The sequence below is a fragment of the Pongo pygmaeus genome, chromosome 1 (assembly GCF_028885625.2).
Source record: "Pongo pygmaeus isolate AG05252 chromosome 1, NHGRI_mPonPyg2-v2.0_pri, whole genome shotgun sequence".
Classification (NCBI taxonomy): domain Eukaryota; kingdom Metazoa; phylum Chordata; class Mammalia; order Primates; family Hominidae; genus Pongo; species Pongo pygmaeus.
This window is the reverse complement of record NC_072373.2, coordinates 21,718,674-21,734,851: the sequence shown is the minus strand read 5'-3', so window position 1 is coordinate 21,734,851 and position 16,178 is coordinate 21,718,674. Positions and strand designations below refer to the sequence as shown.

Below are 16,178 nucleotides of genomic sequence, written 5' to 3'. Positions count from 1 at the left end.
AGCTCAGGGGCTGATGGAGATGTACTGATGCCCCTCCTGAAGGTCACTCGTGTTCAGAAGTCCCACAGAGGTGGTGAGCCTGGGAGACATCCCCTCCCTTCCCCTCCCTTGGTGTCTTTGAGGGAGGTGGAAGGCACGCAGCGCACTGTGGAGAGACCCTGCTGCTGAGAAGCGCGTGGCACCTGTCATAGGCACCTCTGGCTGCTACAAGTTCCCGGGCATGGCGGCTGCAGGGTGGCAGCCAGCCCAGAAAGCCAGGATGGGCCAGGGAGGTGTGGCGGCCCACAGCAACTGCAAGCCCCAGGAAAAGGAGGGCTTCTTCTGCTCTGTTGACTTGCTGTGAAAAAGGCCAGCTGGATACAAGCCTCCGCCATGGAGATGTTAGAATTTGCTCCACGTGTTTTAATTCAGTGGTTTCTATCGGTGGAGTATCTACAGCAGTGAGGTCAGGAGTCCTGTCCAGTACACGGGGCACTGCTGCCGGCCAGCCCGAGAGGTGACGTCATAGTTTGCCCACTGGTCACGAAGACGGAACGCTTGATGGGCACCTCAGTCCCAGGGAGGAGACCGCGGGAGAGGCGGCGGGACCAGGGGTCCGGCCTTCAGCGGCTTGCTCCGCACACTCAGGGCTCCCCGGCCCTCTGGCGCTGGGGGAGTTGGGTCGGTTGTGCATGCTGCATGGCCGGAGGCTCGGGGCCAAGGCCACCCTCCCGCACCCACTACTCTGGGAGGCTCCAGATCGCTGCCCTGAGATCGTGCCACACTCACCCCCTGGAAAGGAGGCAAGGCCGCCCTGGACGGAGGCGACTCGGAGTCCCAGGAGGAAGGAACGGACACACCAGCCTCCCTGCAGAGGAGGGAGAACGTGGTCCCCGGTGGTATCAGGAAGAGGCAAGGCCGCTGGTGGGGAGAACCGGGAGCCTCCACTGTGACTCCGAGCAGGGGACCAGGGCCAGAGGTGGGTGTGTGTGGTGTCTCAGGAGGGCGCAGGGCACAGCTAGTCTGAGGGAACCAGGGTGTGGGGCAGGGCCAGCCTGGCAGGCCGCGGTGCCTCTGACTGAAATGCAGTAGACAGAGCAAGACACTGCAGCTTTGCAGCTGCGGAGAGGTGGGCACTGTTAATAGGCACAGAGAGACGCTGACACCGGCGTGTCCCCAGAAAAGCCAGGGTGCCCGACCTCCGCAGGGCCTCTGGGAGCCGGAGAAGGTAGAGGTCTCGGTGTGGCCGGAGCGATTCACTGTCTGGCACCCACGATACCGGTCTCCTTTGCTTTCTTTCCATTTTGCACCATGAGTGGGAAGGAATCCGAGCGCAGGAGGGAGGAGGGGGGCCCGCAGAGCCGGGCCGGGACAGGCAGGGCGAGCCCAGCGGAAGCGCGGTCCTGAGGCCGCCGGATTCCGATCCAAGGCCCAGAGTGTCCGCGACAGAGCCGGGCTTCACCGAAAGCACACGCTCAGCGGCCGTCCCGGAGAGCGCGCAGCCCCAGTGAACCTATGGCTCAGCATTTTCAGAAGAAAGCCTGTCGGCATAGACTTTCCGTGATTTCAAAGGAGACGCTTCCAAAACCAAGGTCTTGGCCTAGATTTGGAAGCGATTCCTCCAGAGCTTACATTTGGAGACCGGTAGAGACCGGGCCTGTTGGGACAACGGCCCCGAGGGCTACGCTGCGTGGACTAGGTTCCAGACGCGCTCTGGGGAGGCGCCTCCAGGCTAGTTCCTGAGCGCGCTCGAGAAGAGTGTGCGCCGCAGGTGCAGGCGCCGGGACCAGCCAGGGCAGAGCTAGCAGTTCGCCGCGGGCGAGGGAGGGGCTGTGGGTGTGGCCGGGCGGGGGCGGGGTTAGGGCGCGGCCTGGGTGGGCCGTGACCGTGAGCGTGAGCTGGGGTATGCGCAGGGCACGGCCCAGGGATGAGCACGACACAGGGGCGGGCCTTGGGTGGACGCGGAAGGCGTGGGATGGGAGGGGAGGGAGTGGGTGGGGAGAAGGGCGGGGCCATGGTATGGGTGGCAGGGTGGGCGGGGCCCTGGGTGGGTAGGGGCCCGCGGAGGGCGTGGGAAGCGATGGTTGGGTCCTAGGCGCGGGCGTGATAGCGGGGCTGGGACGAAGTGGGCGGGCCGTGGGTGGGCGCAGAAGGCGTGGGGTAGAGACAGAGGGTGTGTCCGGGCGAAGTGGTCGGTCTGGGACTCGGGTCTGTAGACACCCACGTTGGGATCTGGGCGGGGCGACCGGCGTGGAAGGAGTGTCCGGCCCGGGCCCGGGAGCGGGCCCGGGGGCGGGAGCAGGGCGTCCAGCGGAGAAGGCAGAGGAGAGGAGATGCGGGCTCCTCCAGGTAGCGCAGGAGCCCCTCCGGCTGCCGGAGCCCCGCGAGGGCGCTAGTGGAGGGCAGGAGCCGGGGCGGCGGAGGAGCGGAAGGGATGCTGCGTTGCCTTGGAGTGTCAGGGTGGGGGAGGAAAGACCAAGGGACCCACGTCCTTTGCCCCCGCCGCGGAGTCCCGGGCCGGCGAGACTTCTGCAGCCTGCCCAGCGCCCGGGACCTAGGGCTTTGCAGGAGTCCGCCCGGGAGCTCTATCAGAGCGGGCGTCCTCCCCGCCGCTCCAAAGGTGGCTTGGGGCAGGTGGGGCGTCCCGGAGGGAATGGAGGGACCCTGCCTAGGGAAGGTGAGTCGTGTGTGCTCGGGTATGTGTGCACTGCGTGGTGTGTGTACACTCAGGTGTGTGAGTGTAAGTGTGTGTGCACTGCGTGGTGTGTGTGTGCTCGGGTTTGCTTGTCTGTGTGAGTGGGGGCGGGGCCGTATCCACTGGACACTAAGAACTCTGTTGCTTTCAAGCCCCCATTTGGGGACCATTCTGGATTTTTCACATTTCTTCCAGTCTGGCACATTCCTCCCCAAACACCGGCGTCTTCCAATGGCAGGAGGGATTTCACTGCTTGTGGGGCTTCAGTGCTGAACCAGGCAGCCCTGAGCAGACCAGGACCGAGCTTCCCAAACCTGACCGGGAAGGAGTCCTGGGTGCATCTGGGATCCACGTGGTCGACAGAGAATCAGCTCGCAGCTCACCACCCCAGTGACTTCAGGGCAGCCCACCTTCCCCTGGCGCTCCTCAAACGAGCCAGGGAGTGGCCCCTGCTCAGACTCCCCTCCTGCCTCCCGGACCCTGCAGGCCTACCCGCCCCAGTTGCCCTTTGCCCTCCTGCAGCCTTATGGGGGTGCTACATGTCTGAGGCCCGGTCTTCTGTCCTCCTGCTCCTCCTGATCGGGGGTCTGGGCACTCTCCCTAATTCATCGCGAAGACTCTGACACCCAATGCCTGTCTTCAGGCCCCGGCAGATGCAGAGAAGTGGGCTTCACACCCACACCTGCTTGACCTCAGGTGCTGGCTCCTGCAGCCACAGCCCTGAGCCCTGGCCCCTCCAGGCTGTCTCCTGCTTGTCCAGGTGGGCATGAGCTGGTCAGTTCCTGGCCGCTGCCCTTCAGACCCCATGCCAGGACTTTGGGTTGGGCTCTGGGCATGGCACTGGCCAGGCCTGGGTGCCTCCTTGAGCAGCTGAGGGCTGGGAGGGATGACGATGTGAGCGGCTATCTGGCTTCAGGCCCAGGCTGGCCACCTGGTGGCCACAGCTCTCACAGGCTGGGCCCCTGCTTCTCCTGGCTCCCCTCTTAGGGGCAGGAGACCCTCAGTGGCCTCACTGCGGACTGCTGGACAGGCCCTATGTGGAGGCACCATCCGGGTCCGCCATGCCTCGTAGGTCAGAACATCCCTGTGAAGCGCATGGTGTTTTCTGTGGCTGCCACAGGAGGCTCTGGCCAGGGTTGCACCCCACTGTGGCTCTCATTTTTTTCAAAGCCCAGCTCACCTCCTTCCTGAGCAGCCAATGCCTGCACAAAGCACAGAGCCAGGTGGATTAGGAACCCAGCTGATGAGAAGCAGAGGCCCTTGATTTAAGCCTGATCTTGTGACAGACAGGAAGCAGAGACCCTCTAAGGGAGCTCAGGCTGCCCGAGGCCACCTGCCCAGCAGGCCCCACAAAGTTCTTCTGCTCTAGGAGCACTGCAGCAAGGTGCCCTCTTAGAAACCAAAACAGATGGCTTGACCCCACTCAGGACCTCGAGTGGTCAACCCCTGAGTAGCCCCACTGGGCAAAACCATCCCTGCCTAAGGAAGGCATCCTTAACTCAATTTTTGCCTTTCCAGGTCTTCCCTGAAAGAAGCCAAACAAGTTTTTAAAAGTTTAAGAAAATCAAACAGAGGAGGAGAAAAATAAAGCCACAAATACGGAATCATGGAATAATGATTCCGTAATAATGGCCCACCATAATTGACGGGCCAATCCCTTTATCCAAGGCATGTGTTTTTGTTTGTTTGTTTGTTTGTTTTGAGATGGAATCTCACTCCGTCGCCCAGGCTGCAGTGCAATGACACGATCTCAGCTCACTGCAACCTCCACCTCCCAGGTTCAAGTGATTCTCCTGCCTCAGCCTCCCAAGTAGCTGGGATTACAGACACCCGCCACCACACATGGCTAATTTTTGTATTTTTAGTAGAGACTGGGTTTCACCATGTTGGCTAGGCTGGTCTTGAACTCCTGACCTCAGGTGATCCACCCACCTCGGCCTCCCAGAGTGTTGGGATTAAAGGCATGAGCCACCGTGCCCAGCCAAGGCATGTATTCTTACGCTTGAGATAGAACAGGTCTACCAACATTAAATAGAAATCAGGGAGTGCTCACTGTTTGGAAGAGAAGGCAGACAATGAAACTGGGTAGACAGGCAGCCGTGTTGCAAGGCTTTGGCCTCTGAGATGCCTGGGGCCAAAGCCAAGGGTGGATAGATCTGTGTTTCTGTGCCTCACAGCATGAACCTAGATAGGTGATGCTTCCTGGGAGAAGCAGGCTTAATCCAGGCACTGCTTTCTACAAAGAGCTGTTCTCAGAGGGCTTCTCTGAGGTCAAGGCAAGGTCTTCTGCCAAGGCATGCTGGTGGGTGGGGTCCCAGATACCCACGGCTGCAATGAGATTTGCAGGAGATGCAGATCACCTCAGCCCAGTGCTCTTCATAACCTGTCCCAGTGTCTAGGAGCTCCATAACACTCATCCTGTGACCCTAACACTAACCCTGATCCTCTACCTAACACTGACCCTACCAATAACCCTGACACTAACCCTGACCCTAACACTGACTTTAATACTGACCCTACCAGTGATCCTGACATGAACCCTGACCCTAACCCTCACTGTATCGCTGACTCTCACTGTGACACTGTGACCAAGACCTTGACCCTGACCCTAAGTCTAGCCCTAAACCTGATCCTAACACTAACACTGACCATGAACTTGACCCTAACTCTAACCCAGGCTCTAACCCTAACCCAGAACCTGACCCTATGATACTGATACCCTGATGCTGACGCTGACCATAACCCTAACCATGGCCCCAACCCTAACCCTGACCTTATGACCTTGATCCTAACCCTAACTCTGAACCTAACTATGACACTGACTCTAGTCCTGACCATAATTCTGATCCTACTGCTAACCCTAACCTTGACTCTGACCCCCCCACTCAGACCCTGACCAGGACCCTAACCGTATGTTTGAACTAAATGTCTTCACATATTAGGGATGTTTTAAGGTTCTTGTAAGTTTTGGATGCATCTTGCTGACTTGCATTATTTATAATTACAAACACAAGCAGCTATGATTGAGCTTTGCAGCAAATGTTTTCCTTCTCTTGACTTCTGGGTCAGTTTAATTAAAATGTGCTTTGCTGTTGCAAGTCAAGCTTTTTAAAAAACCATTGAATTTATTGGACAAAACACAATATGTTGTAGCTGAGACCACACGGCCATTCAGAGTCCCAGATTTTGCATTTTTGTGTGTATCAAAACAGTCTTGTTATCCTTACTGCCTTTAGAAGTATTCTGCTTGACATACATAAAAATGCATAATTCAAAATACTGATTTCATTTGATTCATTGCCAAAAGTCAGTTTGAAATCCACAAACACATAGACACAGACACACAGCAGCAGGCAGATGCTGAGAGACCGTCTCAGGCACATGGGATATGCACACAGACACACGGGGAAACACACACACACAGCATGTGCACGGAGCACCATGATGCACAGAACATTTCAGAAAGTAAATATGGAGTTACCAGAAGGTCAGGCTGCTTCCTCAGGTGAAGCACAGAACCCCCCCTGCAGGGGCCCTGGGATCTCATTTGTGAGCAGTCCAGGAGAGGCCCTGGCCCAAGCAGGCTCCCTCCAGAGGCCTCAGAGGTCCTGTGGTGCCCTCCCTGCATCCAGGCTCCAGTGCCCCAGATCTCCACACTTTGTCATCTTCAGTGTCTGGGCCGTCAGAGGCTGTCCTCTCGGGGCCAAAAGTGAAGTGGGGATCACAGCGGGTACTTTGAGGAGGGGCAGGGTTCACATTTGGAAACCCCCCAACACACACCATGTCCAATCTCCTCCCTGTGTCAGGACAGAGGAAGGCTTTGTGGCCCAGAGGCCTGTCCAGGCTGGGTGACCATGTGCTCTTTGGCATGTCTCTCCCTCCACAGGCCCCATCTGTGCAGTGGGGATGTCAGCGGCCCAGCAGAGCAAGCTGCTGCTGCTCAGGCCCTTGTGCATGAGTGTCCAGCATCCGGTGGAGGGGCAGGGCTGAGGGTCTGAGCAGGGCTCCGGAGACTCCCAGGGCTGTGTCCTCGACCTCTCCCACTGTGAATGCTGAGAGCCACACGGACCCCGCAGCTGAGGCTGGGTGTCTGCTGGCTGTGTTTGGGGAAGCCCAGAGCCTTCAAGCTGCCCAGCCAACCTCAGGCCACAGAAACCTAGCCTGGGGAGGGGATCCTGGGTTGCTGCCCCAGCTGGGGGCAACTCAGGGACACACAGGCCCCAGGGGTTGACCACAGGCTCCTCAGCCAGGGCCTTAGCTGGTCATAGGTGCTCCAGGGGCCTCTGCTCCAGAGCATGGGTCTGGGGGCCGAAGCCCTCCACCTCAGGGCTGTGCCAGGCCTCGCGGGGGTCAAGGGCCTCTGTGGCATCTCTGGCAGGCACAGCTCACCCCAACTCATGGCAAACGCTCTGCTGGAGACAGAGGCACAGCCTGATGTGGGTGATCCCCCTGCATGGGGCCGTCTCCCTGCCCCAGGGGCCTGTGCTCACGGGGGTGCAGGGTCCCATAAACCTCCCAGGGGTAGATCCCACACCAGCAGGAGCCTCTTCCAAGGAGGCTGGGAATCAGGGCCTGGGCCCCTCAAAGGGTCCTGGGAAGTCCTGGTCACTCCAGCACGACCTCCTGCGCAAGTGACCGAGTGTGCCACCCACTGCTCTCCCGATTCTGGGCCAGGGCAGCCCAGCCTCCAGCCAGCTGCACAGAAGGGATTGGGAGAGCAAAGCTGGGGCCGCTCAAGTTGGGGCTGGGCTGCCCCAGGGTCCTGGGGACTTCTGCCCTTCCATTTTGCTGGGCAGGCCCTGTGGTGCTAGGGGATGGGAGGTGGCCTGAGGGGCTGTCTTCTCAAATGCCCCAGAACTCGGAGCCTACTGTGCTGGGATCAGCCAGTGCTTGGCCCTGGGAGGAAGACAGGCAGCCCTCATGCCTTCCGAGGAGGCCTGAGCCAAAAGCCAGCATCCCTGGGAAGACAGTCCATGGGAGGAGACCTCTCTCCAAACAGGTCTCCTGCTGGAAGCCACATCCCAGCCACACTTCCCAGGAGCACCCCCAAGCCCTCTGGGGCCAAGAGGAGTCAGGAGCCATGCTGCCTGCGGCTGCTGGGCTGGAATGTGGGATGAGGGACTGGGATCAGGTTTCCTCCCCTGCCTGACTTGCTCATTTCAGGAGGGGAGCTGGGCCCTACTCTAATCAGGACCAGCTGTGCTGGCTGGGGCAGTGGGGGATGTGCCTGCGGGGAGAGCGGGGCCATGCACTCCCTCCTGGCTCCCAGGAAATCCCCAGGAAGCTCTTACAGTGGGAGAAACTGAGGCCTGGGGTGCGGAGCTGCAGCACACCCCTGTCCAGCCACACAGGGCCCTGCCCTGAGAGAAGCTGGCTGCCTCCATAGGCCCCAAGCTTCCCCAGCACCCAGTGCCATCAGAGCTGGTACTGTGCCTCTTGGTAGCGGGGGACAGGGGCATCGCCCACTGGGATGCTCCTCAGGCCAGCTGCAGAGGGCCGTCCCAGGAACACCACACCTGTGGTGAAGGGAATTTCATACTGGGAGCCCCCCGGCACCCCAGCCATTGCAGAGGGAGGATCTAGCCATGTCTGGGCTGCTGGGCCAAATTCCACCACACCAGCTTGGGCACAGGACCAATGCTGTGGGCGGCCACGGCTCTGCAGGAGCTGGAAGTCAGGCTGGCCTCCAGTCGGGGAGCCGAGGTGGGTGGGCCCACTGGGTGCTGGGGAGGAGACAGAGATCAGTTCCACTTTGGCTGAGACTTACAGAGAGGCTGGGCCCTGGACTGGGGGATCACAGAGGGTGAGAAGGGCACTGTGGCTCAGGGCTGAGGGGTGGTGTGGCCCTGGTAGGAGGGTCCCTGGCAGGACACAGAGGGTAGCTGGGAAGGTCAGGCATTGGGGCAGGGGCTGCGGGGCCCAGCTCCAAAGGAAGCAGTGTGCTCAGGCACCTGCGCTCCAGACCCCAGGGCCTTCTCTAGGCGGGGATCTTCCAGGCCACCCAGCAGCTGCGCACCGGGCCTCACACTGCTGTTCTCCTATGAGGGGCAAAGAGGGTGGGAGGAAGACACCTTGAGACAGGCCCAGCTGTGGGGAGGGGCAGCAACACACAGGCGGGGCTGGGCCCCAGGGCAAGTCCCTTCTCGATAGACCAGGCTGCCTTCCAAGCCCAGCGGGCCGCACAGGCACCGCAGCCTCGCCAGGGCCACAGCAGGTGTCCTCCCATGACCTCCTGAACTCCCCATTCCCTCAGGAGGTGCCCCCAACCCCTCCTTCCCACAGGAGCCGCCCCCCACCAGCCCCGCCTTCCCTCAGGAGCTCCCCCCACCACCCCCTGCTTCCCTCAGGAGGTGCCCCCCACCCCCTCCTTCCCTCAGGAGCTCCCCATACTAATCCCTCCTTCCCACAGGAGCTCCCCACACCACCCCCTGCTTCCCTCAGGAGCTCCCCCCACCCCTTCCTTCCCTCAGGAGCTCCCCCCACCACCTGCTGCTTCCCTCAGGAGCTCCCCCCACCCCCTGCTTCCCTCAAGAGTTCCCCTTACCTCCTCCTTCCCTCAGGAGCTCCCCCCGCCCCCCGCCCCCTCCTTCCTTCGGGAGCTCCCCCAACCCCCTCCTTCCCACGGGAGCTCCCCCCACTCCCTCCTTCCCACGGGAGCTCCCCCCACCCTCTCCTTCCCACGGGAGCTCCCCCCACCCTCTCCTTCCCACAGGAGCTGCCCCCACCCCCTCCTTCCCACAGGAGCTCCCCCAACCCCCTCCTTCCCACGGGAGCTCCCCCCACTCCCTCCTTCCCACGGGAGCTCCCCCCACCCCCTCCTTCCCACAGGAGCTCCCCGAACTTCCTCCTTCCCTCAGGAGCTCCCTCAACCACCCCCTCATTCCCACGGGAGCTCCCCCAACCCCCTCCTTCTCTCGGGAGCTCCCCCCACCCCCTCCTTCCTCAGGAGCTCCCCTACCCCTTCCTGGCCTCTGGTGCAGAGCAGACCTGGGGCTCCGGTCTGAGGGGGGGCCTTGGTGGCCTGGGACCTGGGGACACTCAGGGAGCTCCTTGCACACAGCAGCATGTGCTCCAGCGCCTCAGCAGGGCCCCTGGTGTAGGAGCAGAGCTGCTTCCCAGGGGTTGTAGCTCAGCTGGACACGGGGACTCAGCTCTGCTGGGATTTGGACTGTGGGCACTGTGTGTGGCCTTTAGAGCTTCTAGCCCATCCTGAGGGAGGCCAGTGACTGGTAAGACATTCTGGGCTCTCGGAGCCTGCATGGCTCAGGGACAGGTATTCTGGCTTAGAGGTCAAATACCAAAGCCCCTCACATCCTATCCACACACCATCCACCCATCCAATGCAGGGGTTTATCAGTGGTCTCACATACAGGGCACAGTTGCCACAGGGCTGCAGAGTTGGGTGGACAAACCCCTCAACATCCCCATTCCTCTCTCAAAGTCCTTCCAAACAGAAGCCACTGTCACCCACAGGGCCTGATCTAGAACTCCCTGCTAACCCCCAGGCCCACTCTAGAACTCCCTGTACCCCCAGGCTCGCTCTGGAACTCCCTGTACCCCCAGGCCTGCTCTGGAACTCCCTGCACCCCCCAGGGCCCTCTCTAGAACCCCCTGCACCGCCAGGCCTGCTCTAGAACTCCCTGCAACCCCAGGCCCTCTCTGGAACCCCCTGCCATGTACCTGCAATGTGCCCTGCATGGTGCATGGTGGGCGGGTTACTCACAGCAGCTGCCCAAACTCCCCTTGGGCCTACTGCCGGCCCCACCTACAGTCCCATCCCCTCCTGGACACAGCCCTCTCCAGCCTCATCTGTCAAGGGAGAGCCCTGATGGACTGCAGAGCAGGAGGAGGTGGGTCCCTGAGGAGTGCTTGGATGACCCCAGGGGTGGCTGGTGGTATGGGCTGGTGGTAGGAGACCTGACGAAGCATGTTCTATGTCAGGGGCTGGGTGGAGGTGTCGGGTGCACCTAACTCAAAAAGTCTGGAGTTGTGCTCAGTGACCAGGGGGCCTAGCCCAGGATGTCTCTGTAGCAAACCCCATCATCCCAAGAGAGACCCAGGAGCGCCTCCCATAATCCTTCCTCCAAAGGAACCATGAAACCCTCCAGCATGCAGCTGCCCCCACCTCACCCTCCTGGGGTTGGGAATGTACCTTCTCACCCCACCTCAAGGCCTGGCCTGCTGCAGCCCCCATTCCCCCTTGGCTCTGTCGAGCATCTGGGCTTCAGGCTGTCCCAGCTCAGAACAGCCTCTCCTCTGCCTCAGTTTCTCTGTCTATGATGGTCTTACAAGCTTCTTTCTGCCCAGCTGAAAATGGGGTGGCATGTGGTGAGTGGCCAGCAGACACCCAGGATGGGTCAGGTGGCTCCAGACACAGCAGGGGTGGTGCCAGGACCACAGCCTCACTTCTCCAGCATCCTCCGTCCACAGACAGGAAGCCCTGGGCAGCCCGAGTAGCTGCTGTGGCCTGGGGGCCCCAGGACCACTGACCCCACTGCACTCTTCCACACAGGTGGGGGCTGTGAGAGCCTCGAGAGAGAGAGAGCACAGGAGGAAGGTGGGTGCGGTGATGGCTCAGGAACCACCTGCAGCTCCAGCTGGCCTGGATAACGGCAGGGTCTGTGGGACAATGGCCCTGCTACAGGACTGGGGCCGCTCCGCTCCTGAATGCTCACCTGCCCAGGTAAGTTTACACAGAAGCCTCCTCACCCACCCACAAGAAAGAAGCAGATGTCCCTGTGAGGGTAGGGGTGAGCACAAAATGACAGACGACTGTAGGAAATTTCCAAGGAGATGCTAACATTCTGTGTCTTTGTTGGGGAGATAAACACAGGCGTGAGTAAATTTGTAGAATATCATTAAACTGTGCCCAAAGAATGTATGCATTTCAAAGCATGTGATGCAAAAAGGCAGTAGAAAACAAATCAATGAAAAGGGTAAATGTGGGCCGGGTATAGTGGCCCATTCCTATAGTCACATTGCTTTGGGAGGTGAGGTGGGAGGATGGCTTGAACCTGGGAGTGGGAGGATGCAGTGAGATGTGATCACACCACTACACTCCAGCCTGGGTGACAGAACAAGACCCTGTCTCAAAAAAAAAAAAAAAAAAAAAAAAAGCAGGAGGCAGAAGGGAGGCGGTAAATTCACCCACATATTTGAGTCTAATTACCTGGCCAGTGACATAATGGGAAGAGCCAGACTATAGTACCCAACAGATCCAGAAGGTGACCATGATCCAGATTCCTTAGCGACTTCTGTGACCCAACACAACTGGATTCTTGTAATCGCTAACAAAATCCAAAGGAATGAGGATGACATTCACCAGACGGAACATGAAGACACAAAGAGAAGACAAATGCCCCTTTTGGACCTCTGTGATCACTGCGGTGGGACCAGGGCCATGTGGCTGCGTTGCTTTCTCCCTGGGCCATCCCTCAGAGGGACCTGGGTCCTGGGAGCTCTGGCTTCAGTGGAGCCATGCGTGATGCTCTAGGCCTGTCTGGCTTTGAAGCTTGGGAGGCATCTAAGATGCCACAGGAGCTTCGTGCCTCTGAGTGGGGCCTTGCTGGGCAGCTGTGCACCTGGACAGCAGGGTGTCTTCCGTTTCTGGCAGTAGGCTCTGTGGATCCCATTCACTTCTAACGTGAAGTCTGTGTGACTCTCCCAGACCCCAGATTCTGAGATTAAAGCCGGTTTGTGTGATAGAGGGTCACACGAGACATAGAGATCACAAGGCATCTGTCTTGACACCATGTGGGGTCCGTGTAGGCAGCTCTCTTGCCCTGTGCCTGCTGGTCATGTGGAAGATGCCCAACACATGGCATCTGCTGCAGGTCCAGCTGGGCGAATTTTACTGAATCCAGGTAGACACCACACCATGGGAGATTGCACCAGGTCTTCAAAGATTACAGACAAAAGCAGGTGGCTTGCACCAAACTCTCTGGAAGACTCTGGAGATGACATGGCCATTGTCAAGATGAGGACCTTGGAGACGGATTTGTCCCTGTGGTCTGTTAAAACAGAGACCATAGACTGACAGAACAAACTTTTTGTGGCAGAAGGTGCCAAATTGTAAACAAAACCTAAGACCATGCCAAGCGAGGAGTTAAGTCACACAACCCTACACTTAAGAATAAACTGTGTTCTAGCTGTGCTACAAGGGTTTTCTTTTTTTCCAGCAGCCAAACAAGCACTGGCCTCGAGCTAAGCAACGTTAAGACCATTGCAGCTCATCCAGCTCACAGAGGCTGACTCTCCGACTCCCTGCTCCACCAGCCATGACTGCAGCATTCACTGGATGGGACACTGACTTCAGGAGCTTTCTCCTGATGAGAGACCACGACTACGAACTGGTTCTGGCCGGTTTACAGAGGCTGTGCACTTCCACACCATCATGTCCCTGCTTCACCTTTTGATGTCTAGAGCCTAACTGTAGCACATTTATTTAAATGTTAAGTCTCGACCCCAAAGTGACCACGCACTGTATGTTACATGCATGTTTGTTCAGTATGCATGTGTGTGTCCCCCCCACTGCAAGAATCTGTGAATCTTCATAGTTCCTCCTGTAACCTGTCCAATATGTATGCTTGTCCAACCATTCAGTGTCTTTGTTTTGAAATGACTGGATACCTGCAGGGAGCTGCAGCTGTAGTACTCAGAGTCCCCATTGCCCTTCAACCTCCCCAATCATGACATCTTATCTAACTGTAGAGTACAATGCAGACAACTTTACTGCAGACCTTATTTGGTTTTCACCTTTTTTAAAACCTTCGTTCTCGCGTGTGTGTGTGTGTATGTGTGTGAACACATCTAGTTCTATGCCACTGGATCCTGTGTGGAGATTCTTGGAACCACCACTGACACCAGGATACAGAACAGCTCTGTCACCTCCAAGGAGCTCTTACACCACTATGTAGAGTCATGCTGCCCCCAAAATCCACTTCTCCATAAAGCAATGACAAATATTGTCAAAACCAGCTTTTTCAGAACTCTGGAAATTAATCAAAAGTTTGCCAAAACCCAAGGAGTATTTAGTAAAGAAAAACATATAAAAAGGATTATGTACCATAACAAAGTGGAATTTACAGCATATCAGAAAATATTTCCTAATCCAAAATCATGAAGATTTATTCATGTTTTCTTCTAAGAATTCTACAGTTTTAGCTCTTACATTTAGATTTATGATTTTTTCTCCCTCCTTCCCTCCTTCCTTCCTTCCTTCTTTCCTTCTTTCCCTCCTTCCTTCCTTCTTTCTTTCTTTTTGTTTGTTTTTGAGACGGAGTCTCACTCTGTCACCCAGGCTGGAGTGAAGTGGCACAATCTCATCTCACTGCAGCCTCTACCTCCCGGGTTCAAGCAATTCTCATGCCTCAGCCTCCTGAGTAGCTGGGATTACAGGTGTGTGCCACCACGCCCAGCTAATTTTTGTATATTTAGTAGAGACAGAGTTTCGCCATGTTGGCCAGGCTGGTTTCGAACTCCTGACCTGAGGCGATCTTCTCACCTTGGCCTCCTAAAGTGCTGGGATTACAAGCATGAGCCACCATGACCGGCTCTTTCTATATTTCATTTGCCTCCCCCTCCCCCACCCCCCCTCCTTCTTCTCCTTCTTCTTCTTCTTTTTTCTTTTTCTTCCTCTGTCACCCAGGCTGGAGTGCAGTGGTATGATCATGGCTCACTACAGCCTTGAACTCCCAGGCTTACACAATGCTCCCACCTCAGCTTCCTGAGTAACTGGAGCCACAGGCATGTGCCACCACACCTGGAGATATATATATACACACATATATATGTGTGTGTGTGTGTGTGTGTATATATATATGTGTGTGTGTGTGTGTATACATATATATTTTTTTTGAGATGGGGTCTCGCTATGTTGCCCAGATTGATCTCAAACTCCTGGGATCAAATAATCCTCCCACCTCAGCCTCCCAAAGTGCTGGGATTGTAGGTGTGAGCCACTGTGCCCGGCCTATGATCCCTTTTGAGTAAAGTTTTCTGTGTGGTGTGAGGTGGTGTTCAACTTCATTAGTTCGCAGCTAAGCATCCCGTCATCCCCAGCAACATTTATTGAAATGGCTATTCTTTCCTCATTGAATTGTCTTGACTGTAAATGTGAGGGTTTATTTCTGGATCCTTAATTGTATTCCATTGACCTCTATATGTATCCTTATGCCAACACCAACAGACAGCCAATGCTGTCTTTGTGTAACTTTGTAACCTTGAAATCAGGAAATGTGAGTCTTCCAACTTTGTTCTTTATAAAGACTGTTATGGCAATTCTGGATCTCTTGAATTTTCATATGAATTTTAGGATCCGTGTATTGATTTCTGAAAGAAATTAAAAGGCAATTAGGATTTTGATAGGAATTTCATTAACTGTAGATAATTTGGAGGAGTATTGCCATCTTAATATTAAATCTTCTGATCTATAAACATTAAATGTCCTTGAATTTATTTAGATATCTTTTAATTTCTTTCAACATTTTGTAATGTGCAAATCTCACACTTCTTTTGTTTATTTTTAAGTATTTTATTCCTTTTGATGATATTGTACATGGAATTGTTTTATTTCATGTTTGAATTGTTCATTGCTAGTGTATATTTAGCAGAGACAGGGTTTTGCCATCAATTAATAAATTAATAAATCAATCCCCATATATTGATCCTGTATCCAGCAACTATTGTTAGTTCTGACAGTTTTTTAAGTGGATTCCTGAGAGTTTTCTATATGCAGGATTATGTTTGCAAATAGAGATCATTTTAATTCTTCCTTTCCAATCTGGATATCTTTTATTTCTTTTCCTGCCAAATTTTCCTGGCTGGAGCCTTCAGTACAATGTTGAATACGGGTGGTGAGAGGAGATACCTTTGTCTTGTTCCACATCTTATGGAGAAAGAATTTAATCTTTTACCATTAAGTATGATATTAGCTGTGGGGTTTTTGTAGCTGTCTCTTATTAGGCTGAGGAAGTTCCCTTCTGGATCTAGTTTCTTGGGTACTTTATCATGAAAGGGTGTTGACTTCTTTCTTTTTCTTTTTTCAGATGGGGTCTCGCTCTGTCACCCAGGCTGCAGTACAGTGGCGCAATCTCGGCTCACGGCAACCTCCGCCTCTCAGGTTCAAGCAATTCTCCTGCCTCAGCGACCTAAGTAGCTGGGATTACAGGCACCCACTGCCACGCCCAGCTAACTTTTTTGGGTACTTTTAGTAGAGATGGGGTTTCACCATGTTGGCCAGGCTGGTCTCGAACTCCTGACTTCAGGCTATCCACCCATCTCGGCCTCCCTATGTGCTGGGATTACAGGCGTGAGCCACTACACTCGGCCTGACTTCTTTCAAATGCTTTTTCTGCACCTATTGAGATGATCATGTGGATTTTGTTCTTAATTGACTTTTGTGGCTTTTTGCTTGTTTGTTTTATTTTTATTTTTTTACACTGCAACCATGACAGATGAACTTAATTGATTTTTGAATGTTAGTCCAACCTTGCATTCCTGGGAT

The 16,178-nt window shown here is 55.7% G+C and overlaps 1 protein-coding gene across 3 annotated transcripts; it reads left to right on the top strand.

Moving 5' to 3' along the window:
- The first annotated feature begins 551 nt into the window (after nucleotides 1-551).
- Nucleotides 552-13,411, top strand: LOC129021698 (uncharacterized). 3 transcript variants are annotated; one of them, XR_010127662.1, is made up of 3 exons: nucleotides 552-958; nucleotides 11,187-11,357; nucleotides 12,853-13,389. XR_010127662.1 is itself a non-coding variant. In XM_063671583.1 (3 exons), exons 1-3 carry the CDS (start codon nucleotides 2,414-2,416, stop codon nucleotides 12,889-12,891), a joined length of 450 nt encoding a protein of 149 aa, XP_063527653.1. In that variant the 5' UTR covers nucleotides 2,182-2,413; the 3' UTR covers nucleotides 12,892-13,411. The 3 variants fall into 3 exon arrangements, 2 of the variants coding, with proteins under 2 accessions (XP_063527653.1, XP_063527644.1); XM_063671583.1 differs by lacking the exon at nucleotides 552-958 and adding an exon at nucleotides 2,182-2,656 and having other exon boundaries at nucleotides 12,856-13,411; XM_063671574.1 differs by lacking the exon at nucleotides 552-958 and adding an exon at nucleotides 2,182-2,656.
- Nucleotides 13,412-16,178: the final 2,767 nt, after the last annotated feature.